The 17600-nt window shown below is 40.0% G+C and overlaps 1 protein-coding gene across 2 annotated transcripts in view; it reads left to right on the top strand.

Moving 5' to 3' along the window:
- The first annotated feature begins 13390 nt into the window (after positions 1-13390).
- Positions 13391-17600, top strand: part of GABRB3 (gamma-aminobutyric acid type A receptor subunit beta3) — a 221778-nt gene continuing 217568 nt past the window's right edge. Inside the window, exons 1-3 of one of the 2 annotated variants that reach the window (XM_014851376.3) lie at positions 13391-13503; positions 14368-14459; positions 14690-14757. In XM_014851376.3, coding sequence (XP_014706862.1) covers positions 13424-13503; positions 14368-14459; positions 14690-14757 — 240 coding nt within the window. In that variant the 5' untranslated portion in view covers positions 13391-13423. Of the gene's footprint in view, positions 13504-14032; positions 14240-14367; positions 14460-14689; positions 14758-17600 lie in introns of those variants that run through there. The other variant, XM_014851375.3, reaches the window with a different exon arrangement.

The following is a 17600-nucleotide window of genomic DNA, read 5'->3' as shown; positions in this document are numbered from 1 at the left end:
CACTGCAAATCCTGGATCCTCTGGTCTCAGGCACCACTGTGATTCCTGGAACCTCAGGTCACAGGTACTGCCACTGCTTCCTGGGTTATTGGGGTCTTGGATGCAGTCCTTACTGCTGGGAGGATGGTGGTTGGAAAGGCCACCACTGGAGGAGAGGGAGGGCACTAGGTCATGGGCACCATTGCCATTCCTGGAGCCTCTAGTAGCTTGGGCTGCCTCAGTTCCTAGGGCCTCTGTTTGCAGGAGTTACTTCAATTCCTGGAGCCTCTGGTCTTTGGAGCTGTTGCTGCTGCTCCCCTGTTATACCACCTCCATGAGGTCCAGTCCACCCACCACGGGATGTACAGATGTATGAATCTCTCTGGCCTTCTGGTGTGCTGTGCAGAGAGTCCTTTGAGACTCCTTTTTTGGTCAATGGATGTCCTAGTGGCTGTAACCTAACGGGGAGAGAACAAGGGAACAACTCACTCCTCCACGATGGTGATGTCATTCCCTCTCCATAAAATTAGAAGGCAGAGAGAAAGGGCCAGCCTGGTGGCACAATGGTTAAGTTTGCATGTTCTGCTTCGGCAGCTGGGGTTCACCAGTTCCGATCCCCGGTGCGGACATGGTGCCACTTATCAAGCCATGCTGTGGCAGGCGTCCCACATATAAAGTAGAGGAAGATGGGCACAGATGTTAGTTCAGGGCCAGTCTTCCTCAGCAAAAAGAGGAGGATTGGTGGCAGACGTTATCTCAGGACTAAACTTCCTCAAAAGAAAAAAAAGTTACAAGGCAGTGAAGATAATCATACTGCCAAAATCAAAAATAAAATTCAAGATTCATCACAGATTTTAAAAAAAGAAAACCCATAGTGAAGTTTGAATTGAATAATAATTGCCTAATATGTTAAATATCTATTCTTTTATTTATTATAATAATATGATCTTAATATGAGGAATTATCTTTTTTGTGTTGTATTTGATAATGAGCGAGTTATCAAGTAACCACTGAAGAGAGCTGACAAGAGTGTGTACAATTATCTCTTATGTTTAACATTGTTCTGAATATTTGAGGCAGTTCCATGAGAAGAACTAAATGAACATGACATACAACAATTGAAAAAAGTGCACATTTGTCTTATTTCAGATGTTATAAATATTCTCCCAAAATCTGAAAATGAATAAATTTTAAAAATATTTAAAGCTAAAAGAAAAAATGCAGTAAGTTCTGGGTTTCAAAGTTAATACATAGCAAATAGCTTTCCTGTACACTTCCAATGGTCATTTAAAATATATACCAGGTGAGTGGCCAGCCTAATGGTTGAGTGGTTAAATTTTCATGCACTCTGCTTTGGGAGCCTGAGTTTGCAGGTTTGGATCCTGGGACTGGACATCAGCCATGCTGTGGAGGCATCTCACATACAAAAAAGAGGAAGATTGGTAAAAATGTTAGCTGAGGGACAATCTTCCTCAAGGGAAAAAAGAGGAAGGTTGGCAACAGATGTTAGCTCAGGGTGAATCTTCTTCCCCCCTCAAAATAAACATACTGGTTGAGCTTACAGCTGGGAAGGGATGTGCAGAGCCAGTGGTTAATGGGGATGGGATTGACTGCTAATGGGTACAGGGTTTCTTTTAGATGGATGAAAATGTTTTAAAAAGATTGTGGTGGAGCACTCCTGGTGGGGTCTGCCTGGTAGCATAGCAGTTAAGTTCATGAGCTCCACTTCGGCGGCCTGAGGTTGGCAGGTTTGGAGCCTGGGCACGGATCTATGCACCTCTTATCAAGCCACTCTATGGCAGGCATCCCACATATAAAATAGAGGAGGATCAGCACAGATGTTACCTCAGGGCCTATCTTCCTCATTAAAAAAAAAAAAAGGGCCAGATGTTAGGTCAGGGCTAATCTTCTCCAAAAATAAAATAAAAGATTGTACTGTTGGTTGTGAAAACCTGGGAATAAGCAAAATTAAAAGAGAATGAATGCAGAGTAACATAGGAAAAGTGAGAGGTAGAGATATAAAGCATTCTTAGCTTTATATTCTTAGCATATAAAGCATTCTTACAAAAAATTAATTAGCACATGACCTTTTATAACCTTTTATATTTCAGTGAGAAAAAGAAAATGTTTTTACTTGTTTGAGGGTACAAACAGATATAAATGACCAATAAATATGAAAGGATGCTTAATGTTGTGAGTAAACAGAAAATTTCAAATTATTATCACACTAATATCCATTTTATAGTGGATGGCAAAAATGTAAGTCTCATATTGCAGAGAATTGGTGAATATATAGATCAAAGAGAACCTTTGATCCCTGTTATTGTGATTATAAATTGATAGAGTCAATTTGGAAAGGAATTTGTCACTATTTAGTAAATGTGAAGATGCACATGCTCTTTGACATGATGCAGTATATGTGTGTGCTTGTGTAAATTCACTGGAGCTACCTTTATCAGTAGTGATAAATGTAAAAATCATAATCTTAAGGGATAAAAGCAAGTTACACAGAATATGACGTTTAACAACATGTACAACCATTCAGTTATTTGGGACTCATCCCCATATACCCTACAATGTCGAGTGGAAGACATTTGTACAAGGAGAGGACGTTCTTCCCTCTTCCGCTTACCTCTCTCTTCTTGATGTTACTAGTCATTTAACTAGCACATTGTACTTGGATCTTCAGCTGATAAACTGAGGCTACTATATAGCAAGGGTATTTTTTGTGGTTTTATGAACTCCTCTAATTGATAGTCAGGAACACAAATGAAGAAGTGTGGGATAGATGTAATGTTTGCTATCCTGATTCTCTGCAAGTTAAGTTCACCTTATCTGGCTGAATAAAGCTTATATTTCCTTCCTCCATCACTGCTTCATGACTTTTCCTGGCAAGTAAGTGACTGTCTTCATTAACAGGTATGGGAGTTCTCAAGTTCTACTTATGTGGGCCATCAGATAAATCTTCCCTGTGTGTTCCTTGGTAGGGTCCTAAAGTCAGTGCTTCCCTGAAGGGGCTCCCAGTTCTTTCTCAATTCAGCCCTATGCTGCCTTCATCTCTTTCTCTTGTTCTTTATCAAGGAAGGAAATACTCTCTTCAAGGTCTAATACAGTCTTTGTTATGCTTACATATTACACATTACTAGAGAGCAAGAACTGTGTTTCACTCATACTTTTCTCTGATACATTTGGTAGCAGAATGTCTACAATAAGGTAGTCCTCAAAAATTAATTGCTTAACTTAAATTGATGATTAAAATTAAAAGAGAGAAATCTGAAACAAAACATCCTCAGTCTTGCCCTTAATTAAGAACTTCAGATAATATAAATAAATTTTTTAAATCATAGACATTCTGTAGTTTTCAACACTCTACACTATTATATATTAAAAGACTAGCAAATTATGAAACAGTATAATTTATGCTCTTAGTATATATTATATGTTATATTGTATATATCTGTATATTAAGAACTTAGTCTATGTTAAGTTTCACAATTTATCGATATTTTATCTAATAATATAGAATGTCAAAATCCAGTGTTTATAATTTATATATAACATAGGTATTTATATTTAATATAACATATAACAGATAGTACATATTATTAATATATATGTTAATAAATGCTAGAAGATATTCATTTCAAACTAAAGGGGCTACCCAAAAGTTCAAATGTATTGAAATCATGTGGGATTTTTTTCTATATTTTTTACCTGTTGTTTTAATTTGTACTTTTCATTGAGATGCAGCCATACTTTGAGGTTGAACATTAAAACTATATCAATTTCCTATTTTTGTGGTCTTAAAACATTAAAACAATGCTTAATTTACCTGTCTCTCATTGCACCTAATTTATACTAGTGAATATTTGGCCGTCTCTTCCATATGTTCAGGCTGCATTGGTACACAATCAAGGTTAGAAAGTTGACTCACATGAAGAAATCAAAGGTGCTTTTGAGAAAGACAATTGATTGGTAGACTTTTAGGACCATTGTTATTGATTATGTTATATTCTGAAGTAAAATCTCAGAAATGTACATGATATCCTCAGTAATTGAAGATCTTTCCATTTGGCATTTCTGGTGTAAATAGATTACCTCTGGTACTCTTAGGTAGTCAAAGGCTTCAGGAATATGAGTACAAAACTAATCATTTATTGTATTATTTATTGGGTAAAATAATGTATTGGGTAAAAAAATGTACTATTTATTGTGTAAAAAATATTTTGCATTATCACTGATGAGCATTTTTTCCAGCACAATTTCTTGTCTTCTATTTCTTCAGTTAATTAAAAACCGTGAAAGTTTACCTTTGTGCTTCTTGTCACATTTTTTCCCCCTCTTCCCAGTGGCATTTCAGGAACTACCACTGCTAGTACAGGATTTTTATAGTAGTATTTCTGATTGGGATTTTACCATAGGTGTAAATGTACTTGCTAAAATATATAAACGTATTTTGCTAGTAAGCTTATTTAGTGGACTAAATACATAATGGATATTACGTGGACAAGTGTTCTTCTCACTGAGATAAGAACATTTGCTGCTTTCAGATCACTGGACCTGTCTTGAGAGTAATCATGATTTAATTTTCAATTGTCATTTTCCTAAAATTAAAATCAGCTGAAGACTTATTCTGTCAAGAATGAAGTAAATGTGACTGGGCTGCCACCATAAACAACTAGCAAAGCTGAACAGAATATGTGAAGCAACTGTATTTAGATATTGAACAACAGGCAGTGCATACTTTGATCCTTTAGGGAAGAGAAACAAGAGCCCTACATCTGACCTGGCTTTTTGCCTGGAGACCTTTATGGAACAGAGTATAGTGAGAGGAAACTCAAGCAGAACATGGCAAGATCGCTGGGTTAAGAAGACAGTTTTGAGTTGTGAGAGACTGCAGCAACTTATATCTTCTGAATACAGAATGGGAAAGAAAGATGCTGTGCAAAGAAAGAGCTCCAGACATTTGGGTCATCTTTCATCTGTTGATGAGTACTAAGCTGTACACTCATAGGATGCATAAACCACAAATGTAAGCAAAGGATTAGCAAGGATTTACAAGATGTATGATTTTCAGAGGTTATACAGGACTGGGAGATATTCGAATTTTAACTAGTCAGAGTGAAAGGTCATTGTTGAACACCTGGAACATTCACTAGGTCCCAGAAAGATAATGCTTTAGTAGTATGTTCAAAATAGCCTTAGATTAACACATTTTTTTTTTGGTGAGGGAGATTGGCCCTAAGGTAACATCCATTACCATTCTTCCTCTTTTTGCTTGAGGAAGATTGTCACTGGGCTAACGTCTGTGCCAAGCTCCCTCTATTTTGTATATGGGATGCCACTACAGCGTGGTTTGATGAGTGGTGTGTAGATCCATGCCAGGGATCCAAACCCGTGAGCCCTGGGCTGCCAAAGTGGAGCATACCAACTTCACCACTACACACCACCGGGCCAGCCCCATAGCCTTAGAGTAAAGACTACCTTAGATCTGACCTAAATAACGTTTTTAAATTATCCTTGAGAAGATCAAACTGATCAGCAAATAACTGCCAGAAGAAAGCCCAACAGTCATTAAAAGAAGATAACAAAATACCACACAGAGCAACATAAAATTTACAATATGTTGAGTCCAAACAAGAGTTATTAGCCTACTAAGAATCAGGAAAATATGACACATAACTAGAAAAAAGCAATTCATTAAAAATAGTCTCAGAAATGAGAGAGATGTTTGAATAAGCAAATAAGAAATTAACAGCTTATTAATAAGTAGTTCAAGGATTCAAAGGAAAAGTGAACATAATGTGGCAATAATGGAATATATAAAAAAGAGCCAAATGAAACTCTTAGAGCTGAAATGAAATTTCTGAAACAATCATGTCACTGGACATGACTAAAGGCAGATTTGACACTGCAGAAGAAAAGATAAGAGAACTTGAAGACATAGAAAAATAACTTATCCAAACTAAAGAATAGTGGGCAAATAGGCTGAGAAACAAGTGATTCAGTGACCTATGGGATTATACCAAAGTGTTAAGCATATGTGTAATTGGTGTTCCAGAGGGAACAGGAGAAATAGGTTTTTAAAATATTAGCCAAACATTGTCCAAATTACATGAAAGCTATAAATACATAGATGCAAGAAGCTCAGTGAATCCCCAACAAGAATAAACAAAATGAAAAGCATACATAAGAACATCATACTAAAATTGCTGATGAGCATTGATAGAAGAGAAAAATCTTAAAAGCAACCAAATGGTGTATATAAAGATATTACATATGTGAAAACAGAAATAAGAAATGTTATTAATTTCTTGTCAGAAATAAGTAAGCCAAAACAATAGTGGAATACTGTTTTTAAATGACTACAAAAAGAACACTGTCAACTTAGAAGTTTATAAATAACAAAGTAGTCTGTGAATATGTAGCCAAACTAAAGATTTTCAGACAAACAAAAGCTAAGAGAATTTCCAGCTAGCAGATATGCACTAGAATGTTTTAGTAAGCTCTTTATGTGAAAAGAAAATGACATCAGATAGAAATTCAATATGCACAAAGGAATAAAGAGTGCTAGAAACAGAAAATATGCAGGCAAATATAAAATAATTATTTTCTTTTAAAAATATTTCTTAAAAGAGTATTTATAGCAATAACAATGTGTTGTATTTATAACGTATGTATAAGTAAAATATAGGAAAACAGCACACTGGTTGTGGTGGAATTGCACTGTTGTAAGATTCTTGCATTAAACATTAAGTGGTATTGTAGCATCTGATTACAGCTTGGATATATAAACAGGAATGCTGTAAGCCCTAAACAATAAAACAAAAAGGTATAACAAATAAGCCTACAGTAAAGGGAGAACTGAATGCTAAAAAATGATCAATTGATTTTTAAAAAGGCAGGAAAAGGTACGTAACATCAATGAACATATTGTACAAATCAAAAACAAACAAAATGGTGTTAAGTTTAAACTCAATCATTTCAATAATTGCATTAAATATAAATAGTCCAGACTTTCACTGTGCAAAACGGTAGCCACCAGCCACTTGTGGCTATAGAGCACCCGAAGTGTGATTAAGCCAAATCAAAATGTATTCCAATCATTAAAAATGTACCAGATTTCAAGTACTTTGTATTTAAGAATAACTTATTCATATTTTTATCTTGATTACAGGTTGAAATATAATATTTTATTTATTGGGTTAAATAAAAATATTACTAAAATTAATTTCAAGTGTTTCCTTTTAGTTTTTAATATGGCTCCTAGAAATTTAAAACTTTTTTGAGTGGCTTACATTATATTTCTACTGGACAACTCTGATACAGATGCTCCAATTAAAAGGGAGAGATCATTAGACTTAATTAAGGAGCATGACTTGACTAAATGAAGTTCCTAAGAGTCACATTTTAACTATAAGCACACAGATAGGTTGAAGTAAAAGGAAAAATTATTAAAAAGCTGGGGTATTTTATTATTTATTTATTTATTTATTTATTTTTTAGGAAAATTAGCCCTGAGCTAACATCTGCCACCAATCTTCCTCTTTTTTTGCTATGGAAGACTGGCCCTCAGCTAACATCCGTGCCCATCTTCCTCTACTTTATGTGTGGGATGCCTGACACAGCATGGCTTGACAAGTGATAAGTAGGTATGCTCTTAGCTCTTAGGATCTGAATCAGCAAACCCTGGGCCACTGAAACAGAACATGTGAACTTAAATGCTCTGCCATTGGGCTAGCCCCTGGAGTAGTTATTTTAAAATAAGAGAAAGCAGACTTCAGTCAAGGAATGCTACCAGTAATAAATAAGGACATTTCAAATATTATAAGAGGAAATTCATGAAAAAGACCCAACAATCCTGAATGTTGTGAAACCATAGAAAGTATGTTTTCTGATTATAAGAGAATTAGAAATAAATAACAGAATGATATCTGGAAAATTCCAAAATATTTGGAAATTAAATAACATACTTCTAAATAGCACATGGTTAAATAAGAAATCAAATTAAAATTGAGAAAATGCTATGCACTAAATAAAAATGAAAATACAACATATTAAAACTTTTGGAATACCACTAAAGCTGAAAATTTTATAGCTTTAAATGCTCATATGGGAAAAGAAGATCTAAAATCAATAATCTAACTTTCCATCTTAAGAAGCTAGAAAAGGATGAGTGAAGTAAACTCAAAGTAATTAAAGGAAGTGAATAATTAGGGTAAGAGCAGAAATCAACAAAATACAAAACAGATAAACGATAAAGAAAAATCAGTAAAACCTAAAGCAGATTATTTGAAAAGATTAAGAAAAACAATAAACCTCTAGCATGACTTGACAAGGAAAAACAAGAAGACACAAACTAACAATATCAGAAAAGAAAGAAAAAGGCAGCATAACTACATATACACCAAACTTTAAAATCATAAGGGAATATTGTACAAATTTTTTGCTAATGAATTTGACAGCTTAGGTCGGATGGACAAACATCTTAAAATACATAAATTAGCAAAACTGTCACCAGAAGAAGTAGAAATGTAAATAGGCTTATGCCTGTTAAAAAAATTATATTTATCATGAAAAATTAATGAAAACTTCAAGTGCAGGCGGCTTCATTGATGAATTCTAGAAAATGTTTAAGAACGAAATGATAACAATCCTACAAAAAATCTTTCAAAACTTAGAAGAGGAAGCATGCTGTAGCCTCATTTTTCGCTGAAACAAAAAACAGACAAGAAAAGGCAGTTATACACCAAAACACTCATGAACATAGAGAAATCCTTAACAAAAATATTAGAAGTCAAATCCATTGATATATTAAAAACACAAGCAACATGACCAAGTGATGTTTATCCTGGGAAAACAAAGATTGCTTAACATTTGAAAATCAATGTCATTTAACAGATTAAAACAATAAAGGAGAAAATCCATATGATTATCTCCATGGATACTACAACAAACACATCCGAAAAAAATTTCACTCCATTCTTGATAAAACTTTCCTCAAACTTGGAATGGAATACAATTTTCTTAATCTGATTACTGGTACCTACAGAAAAATTTTTTTCTTTAGCTATGTAAAAAAATTTGAGGGATGATCAGTCATGTGGCATAGTGGTTAGGTCTGATGCACTCTGCTTTGGTGGTCTGGGTTCGTGGATTCGGATCCCAGGTGTGGACCTACTCCACTTATCAAGCCATGTGTGGTGGCGACCCACACACAAAACAGAGGAAGACTGACACAGATGTTAGCTCAGAACAAATCTTCCTCACACACACACCAAAAAATTGAGAGGCTGGCCCAGTGGATTAGTGGTTGGGTTTGCATGCTCCATTTCATTGGCCTAGGGTTTGCAGGTTTGGATTCTGGGCATAGGCCTACCACACTGCTCACCAAGCAATGCTGTGGGTGGCATCTGAAATGCAAAATAGAGGAGGGCTACCAACAGGTGTCATTTGATCTTTTGAATCATTTGTGCATAAGAAACCAAGCTGATGACTGTAATACTCAAATATCTGAGTGTTTTTCATTCATAAAAGGAGACTCTTCTATGTTATTACAATACAATCATCAAAATCAGGAAATAAACATTAAATTACAACCATGCCATCTTCAGATCCTATTCAAGATCCATCAATTGCCCCATCCCTATCTTTTATAGCAAAATGATCCAGTTCAGAATAACATGTGTATTAAGATTCCTTGGCTCTTTACTTTCCTTCAGTTTGGGGCAGAGTCTTTCCTGGACTTTGATGACTTTGGCAATTTTGCATATTGAAGAACCATTATGTTGTAATTGAAGTCTCTCAATTTGGATTTGTCTGATCTTTCCTCATGGTTACATTCAGGTTATACATCTTTGTTAGGAATGTCATAGAGCCGATACAATATTCTTCTCATTGCATTCTATCATGAGACACATTATTCTGGTTTATTCTATTCTTTAATTTATTCATATTGATCACTTGATTAAGGTGGTGTCTGCCAGCTATACTGTAAAGTTTCCTGTTTATAATTAGTATTTTGTGGGGAATGTACCTAACAGCTATGTAAATATACCATTTGTGGTCAAAGATTTAATTACTTGATTAATTGATTAATGTGCATGATCTCAAGTTTTCCTATTTTCTTCTATAAGTTGTAGGTCATTATTGTAACTACACATTTTTATGCTCAAATTTTCCCAGAGTTTGGCAATGCAAACATATTCAAGCTGGATTTTATATCTCTTTGACATGTCTCCTTCATTCTTTGAACACTTCCTTGTTCTCTGACACAAGATGTTCCAGCCTCACCGTATAGTTTCCTAGCCGATCTGGTGAATCACCTATTATTCCAAGAAGCTGTCACTCCTTTTAGCAGAAAATGATACATAGAAGCCAGGGTACAGAGGATGCTGATTGCTATTGGTTTGTCACTGTTTCCAGGCCTTCTTGCTGGGTAGAACTAAAGAATACATGTACATATTTGTATATATATGGTAAATAAATATACATATATGTGTGTACATATTTGAATTTATATATTTTAAAAATTGTTAGTTCACATTAATACACTCAATTCTAATCTCACACTACAGGAAATGTTTCTCCCTTTTTCATATTTGTAACTTTCATTTCCAATGGAGAGAAACCTGACTTCCATTACCCTTCATATACTCATTTGACCAATGCCTTACTATGTAACCAATCTCCTGTTGCTGCCACCACTTCTATTCCCTGTATACATTCTCCTCTTCCTATTCAGGTTCTGAGTTCTCATTTTGGGCCATCCCAGCATGTGGATGTCCTCCTCATTCTTCTTGGGCTCTGAGTTTCCATGACAGGTCACCTTAGCACACGGATGCCCACATCATATTCTCACTGTGCAAATGCCCATCTGTGGGATGGCATTTTTCTCAGAAAATTTGATACTATTTAAAAAGACAAGTTGGTTCTCTATAAGTAAGAGGTAACTATGACTGAACAAAGCACAGCCCCATGAAAGGCATTTGGGTCTGCCAAATCGCGCAAACATGGGCTGTGTAAAGTGATCATGTGATGTTCTTCGCCTATCTCCTTCCTCTCCTTCTTCCTATCTTAATGACCTTCAAACATAATCCTAGCCTGTTTAAGACCACTCTACTATGAACAAAATGAAATTTGTCTCCTTTTTCCTCTGACATGAAAATTTAGCCATTGTGGGACTCCTAGAGCCTTTTTCTCTTTCAGTAGAAAATAAGTGCAAGTAAGAACTGAATCGATAATTTCCTGTTGATATGGCTAATACTTTAGCATCATGTAGTAAAGGTATGGAAATATCTTTGGTTTCAGAGTCCTGGCCAGAGAGTTGAAAGGATGGGGTGCTTGGGGTTCAGTGTTCATCCAACTCTCTGAGATGCCTGTCTGTGTGTGAGGGAACTGAGGCAGGAGGCTGGATGAGGGGCGGCATATCCAGCCTTTGTTGCTCTGGTAGGTGCAAGTTAGGCAGTGACTCTGATGAGCCTTATAGCTCCATGTCTCTTGATTACACCTGTGCATACTTACCATGATGGTTCTCTTTGATTTAGCCTTCATATGTAAAAAGACTGCATTTTAGGTGACACTTTTAATGATTTGCCAACGGATTGATGACTTAGCTTGAGTTGCCCAGAAAAAATATCCTGAGGTAAAATTTAAATACTACCGTTTTACTGTGGTGTGTAATACCAGTGAAAACAGGAGTGAAGGAAAAGGGGATTGAGGCATGAAATGAAAGGGAACAGATAGGATCATCTAGTGCATCTCAGAACCGTAGGGGGGCAATAAAGGAGGTATCATTTATCTACTGGCTCTCATCTTCCATTTGCCAAAGGTCCACCTGTGGATGGCTAACTCTCCCTCAATATCAAATTGTACATATGTGGGTACTGAGCAGGTCTTGTGGCATCTTGGACCTCACTGTCAACCGAGAAGCCTGAAGGTGGGAGGTGAGAGACAAGCAATGTGGACATGAGGTGAGGCTGTGGGCTTGCTCCTATGTATAGCTCATCAGAGCTCTTGTGGTAATGTGTGCTGAGGCAGGAACTGGGATGAAAAATAAGGCCAAGAACCTCGGAGACTGTTGAAAGCAAGATCTGAGGTGGTACACGGTTGGATAATAATAATAATTATAATGTGGTTTTGCAAGTTTTAGAACACATAAAATAGTAGAAAGGAGGATAATTCTTGCTATGTTGTTGGCTTTACTCAAATGCATTATTGTCGTTGTTTACTTTCTATAGCCATGATCCCCAGCAGGGTATTTCTCTAAGAGAGCTACACGCAGATAGGAGAAACAGACTGAAACATGAATGTGGAGGGGAAGACATGATAATACAAGATCTAGTTTTCCTGATAATTCCATTGCTCATCAGTGAGGCACAGAATACAAAGTAGTTGTGAATAGACTTTCCCAGAAAATGATTAGGGAGCTATGTTTGTCTCTTAACCTATCTTAATATCAACTTTTCTGGTTCTGAGGTCACATTTTCTGTTAAAAAAACAAAACTGTTGATTTTTTAAAAGGAATGATATTTAAAAATTAATGCACAGCAACATTCCATCTTGAGAATAAGGGTCTAGATTTAGATATTTACCTATATAAAGTCTTAACAATAGAAAAGAAAATCTTAAGCTTTACAGGAAAAAAATAAGTCAAAACAGAGAAGCAGATATTTATTATTAACCATTCATTAAGTCCTGGAATGGCCCAAAGAAGTCTATTGAACACAAAAGTGAACTTGATTTGTAGGTTTTGTTAGTTGATCGCAAGCAGGATTGTGTAGTCATCTTTCTCAATATCAGGAGTGTGAGGTACCCAGAAACTTTACTGAGGATCATTCACTAAAGAAAAGTATACACCTATGGCCATAGGCAAGCAGACACCCCTGAGGTACACAGTGGTGACACACAGGGCAGGGTAGACTGTAAGGGTCATCGGTCTGTTTGTTGGCCAACGTGCCAGCAATCTTCCAAAGATAACCGAAGGATGGGGCTTATCACAGGGAAAAGGAGGTTCCATGCCTTACTTTAAGGACCACGGACAGCTCCAGCATGCTCCAGAAAAGGCACGTTTTTTCCCCATCCTAGAAATGACAGTCCACGGTTTCTTGTCTGATTCGAACTCCAGTTTATTGATAATAAAGGGAGCATATTCAGTCCTCTCTTTATCATTCATTATAAATGTATTTATGTGGGCAGAGAGGGCCCAGTGCTCACGTGGAATGTTCAGGGGTGAGGGTGAGAGGACTAGTTTAAGGAACCAATTTTTAAAAACGGTCTTATATTGCATAAATAATTCATCGGGCCGCCGTGCAAGGGGCTGGACGATGGGTCAGGAGGGAAAGCCCATGGGTGGAGGCAGGGGCGGGGATCCCCGTGTAGCTGTTTGAATGCTCCATGGGTGTGGGGGAGAGCGGATCCCACCCAGCTTAGGAGGAGCAGCGCCATGTGCTTCGGGCTCCCAGTGCTCCTGCTGCCCATCTGGCTCTCCTGGACCCTAGGAACCCGAGGCTCTGAGCCCCGCAGGTGAGGTAGGGGCTTCCCCGGGGCCCCGCAGCCTCCTTCCGGACGCTGCAGGGCTCAGTCCCGCGGGCAGAAGCACTGAACTGTACCCACTGGCTCTCGGCCTGCGCCGCAGCTGGGTGGGGGTCGTAGTGAGGGGTCGGGCCCGGGGAGGGGACGGGGCGAAGTGGATCGCGTTTTCCTCGCCGCCGCTGCTCCTGTCGCTGTAGCCGCCAGTCCCCTCTCTCGCTGGTCGCAGGGAGCCCAGACGAGCTGGCTTCGCAGCCGACCCCTGGCTCGGCCCGGCGCCGCGCAGCCGCGGCTCCTGCCTGGCGTCCCCGGCCAGGGTTCAGGTTCCGCTCCGCAACCGCTGGGGCGGGAGGGAGCGCCGAAGGCTGGGGCCACCGGCCGCGGCAAACGAGGGGGAGGGCAGGGTGCGCGGCGCAGCCGGCTCCGCCTTCGGCTAGCCCTGCCTCCTGCCGCTCCTCCGCTCCCGCGCCGGCTGCTCCTCCTCTCCCCGCGCCCGCTCCTCCCCCTCCTCTCCTCCCCCTCCCCCTCCTCCCTCCTCCGCTCCGGGCCAGCGCGGCGGCGGCGGCGGCGGCAGCAGCAGGAGCAGCCCCGGCTGCGGGTCGCGACGGCGGCGGGGCGCCCCCTCCCCCGTGCCGGGGCGCGGCGGAGGGATGTGGGGCTTTGCGGGAGGAAGGCTTTTCGGCATCTTCTCGGCCCCAGTGCTGGTGGCGGTGGTGTGCTGCGCCCAGAGGTAGGGTCGCGGTGGGTTGACGGGAGGCTGGCCGGGCGGCGGGCAGAGCGCGCGGGTGTGCGCGCCGGGCGCTGGGGAGTGAGCCGCCGCCTGACCCTGTTCTCTGTACTCCTCGCCCCCTCCCCCAGCGTGAACGATCCTGGAAACATGTCCTTTGTGAAGGAGACGGTGGACAAGCTGTTGAAAGGCTACGACATTCGCCTAAGACCCGACTTCGGGGGTAAGAGGGGTGTGCGCGGCCGCTGCGGGAAGCGCGACCCATCTCTTTCGCGGCCTGGGTGGAGGAGGGAGGCGGGGGCCGCTTCCGCCGAGCTGCGGCGATGTGAGTGTGTGCGTGGGGGGTGGGGGTGAGGGGCACTTCGCCTGTGCCTCTTCCTCGGAGCCCCATCCTCAGAGCCATCCGCACCCCGTGCCCAGCCTCACTATCACTGTGTCGTGCGCTTCCTGCAGGTCCTCCGGTCTGCGTGGGGATGAACATCGACATCGCCAGCATAGACATGGTTTCCGAAGTCAACATGGTGAGTTCCTGCCCTCCCCAGCGCTGTCGCTGAGCCCCTGCCCCGCTGTCTGGGCCCACAGGCAGCCACCGTACTGGGCCAGAGGCCTTCTCTGCCCGGGCGGAGCTTCCCCGTTCGCGGAGGGAGCCGTGCTCCTGGGCGTCGGGCCCGTGCTGTTTCCGCTCCCTCCACCCGCCCGGCGTGCGCGGGGGGCGTCGTTGGCGTCGGAGCCATGCGGAAGGCGCAGCTTTCTTGCGGAAGGAAGGGGTCCTGGGCTGGCCTAGCGCTTGGCTCTCGTGCTCGCAGCTCTTCCAGTGGTCTGTCACCTGGTCCAGAGGCTTCCCAAGTGCTATGTCGCCTCCTTAGCAACAGGCGCTGGATACGGGGGAAAAGAGGCGAGGTGTGGGGGTGGCTCATGTTCTGGGTAAGAGGTACTTAAGGTTTCCTTTGTTGTCTTTTGGCAAGAGATGCTGTCAGCTGGAGAGAACGAAGGGCAGTGGTCTGTGTATTCCACGGTGTCTCGGATCAGTTTCCTTGGTCTCAGCGGCTTTTCTAGGGACAGGTTCCTGGGCAGTGAAACCCGGAACCCAGCTCCGCCAGTCGCTGTCGGAGGTGCTGACAGGGCCCGGGTGACTCTGAGAACTGAAAGGCCTGTGCAGCAGGCGGCTTCTCGGAAGGGGCCGCCCCACCTGGAGAGTCTAAGGCTAGTGAGCTGATTGTCGTTAAGAGCTGTGTTAATGCTGACGGGATTCAATATTCTGACCGGTGGAAAGCAGAGGGCCGAATCCCGAGGTGTGAAGTGGGTGTCACGGGCTTTTGCTCAGGACACTTTAGGACAACTGTGGATAAGGAGAAAAATGACCCCTTTCATTTGTTAATTAAGCTGAAATACCATGGGTTTGGAAACAGGTTTAATTTTATGTTGAATGATACTTTAGAAATTGTAGGAATGAGCATTTGAAAACAGTAATTTTTGGAAGAAAGCCGTAGTTTCCTTCTAACGGATGACGTTGAGAACATAATGAGGCATGGTTTAAGAGAGACTCCGTAGGTTTCTCAAGTCTGGTGGACATCGGAGTCACGTGGGCAAACTCGCTTTACATGTAGACCCCCAGTTTCCTCCCTCCAGAAGATTCTGATCCAGCTGGTGTGAACTGGAATCCTGGGGTCTCTGCATTTAAAACCAGTGCTTCATATTGTTTTGAAGCATGTATTTTGCGGGCAGTATTTTGAGAAACATTACAACAAGTTATAAAAATACAGACATTTACAAATAAACTGAGATTATTATTTTAAATAGACTGTTTAGCAAGATATATTTAAAAATATATAGTACTGTGGATTTTGTAGGAAGAAATGATTGACCACACAAAACTATTTTCATCAATTTTTCCCTCTTAACCTAAAGATCTTAAAATTATCATGTGTGATTTCAAAAAAAATAATGTACCTTTCTATCAGTGCATATCACTTAGGACATTTATATACAGGGCATTGTGATAATAAAAGTGTTAGCAAGAAATACAGAAAGAATATGACTTTACATACATTACATTAAAAATTAACATTATGCATATTTTATTTTTTTGTAATTTTGTGAAATTAATTCTATTCAAAAGGTATGTTTTATGATCTTATGGGAAAAAGCTAATATATTTAAGATCTACTGTCAGTAATCTGTGACTTTATCAATTGGGAACTTCACATTCTCTAGCGGAGACAATTTTATACAGAAGTTAATTGAATATTTGGTGGATTATTACGAAAAAAATTATTATATTGAATGTCAAATGAAAGAGAAAATTTATCGATATTGCTCTTTGAGAACTCTGTACAATAGCAAAACAACCAGGAGAATAAGGACAATGGGTTGTTGCAGACCATTGCATATTTTCATTGAGAGAATTTTTAAACTTAGTCATCTGATTGTTTTGGCATCATGCTGATACCTGGTACCTTTAAAAACTCCATCAATAGTTGCCTAATTCATGCACTATAAATTGGATGTCCCAATTCTCTCTGGACCCAGTAATAGACAAATTGAAGATACAAGCCATTATGTTGAATAATCTTTAAGTGCAATCCCAAAGCTAATAATTATGCATAACATAGCCATAGTATTCTTGTATGCTTTTCTTTACATTCTTGTGATGGTAATTTTTGTGTTCTCTAAACAAATTTATTATAAACAAAAATTGGGGATTGATAGGATTGGAGATTGAAGGCCATTGACAGATGAGACTGACTGGCATTTGAAATATCTTCCACAAGTGAAGTGATTGATATCATACACTAGGAAAATCTAATTTCCTTTAACAAATTTGCTCATGATCTTGATATTTGACTTTTATTAAAGGGCCATCTAATATAGCAATGGTTACGTATCATTTTGGAGGTCATATTTTATAGAGAAAGAACAGAGAATATGTGAGCATAAGATTAGAGCCACCACTCAATTATGTTGCTTACAAACAATTTTTGCACTTCCTTAATCACCTTACTAGTCACACAAAGCTAAGTGTTCTTAGGTCATGAAACTGAATAAGAAATGGTCTAGCATTAAGGGTGTTGTAGCTATTAGAGGAGATATATCAAATGGCTGTAACAGAAAGTAGGATATGTAAGTCCCAGTAGAGGAACAAAAGAGAGAGATGGAAGGAAGGAGGGAGGGAAGGAGGAGGGGAGAGAGAGAGATAGCCAGGGAGAGAAGGAGAGAGATTGAGATTACTTCTGACATGGAAAGCTTCATGAAAGAAATTTTATTTAAGTTGGGTGAGCAGGGGGCATAGAATTGTGACTGGCATAGATGGAAGAGGATGTTCTTGGTTAGGAAAAAAATGGCAAAGATGTGGTTGGATAGATGA

Source organism: Equus asinus, chromosome 2, assembly GCF_041296235.1.
Source record: "Equus asinus isolate D_3611 breed Donkey chromosome 2, EquAss-T2T_v2, whole genome shotgun sequence".
NCBI classification, from domain to species: Eukaryota; Metazoa; Chordata; class Mammalia; order Perissodactyla; family Equidae; genus Equus; species Equus asinus.
This window is presented reverse-complemented; position numbering and strand designations above follow the sequence as displayed.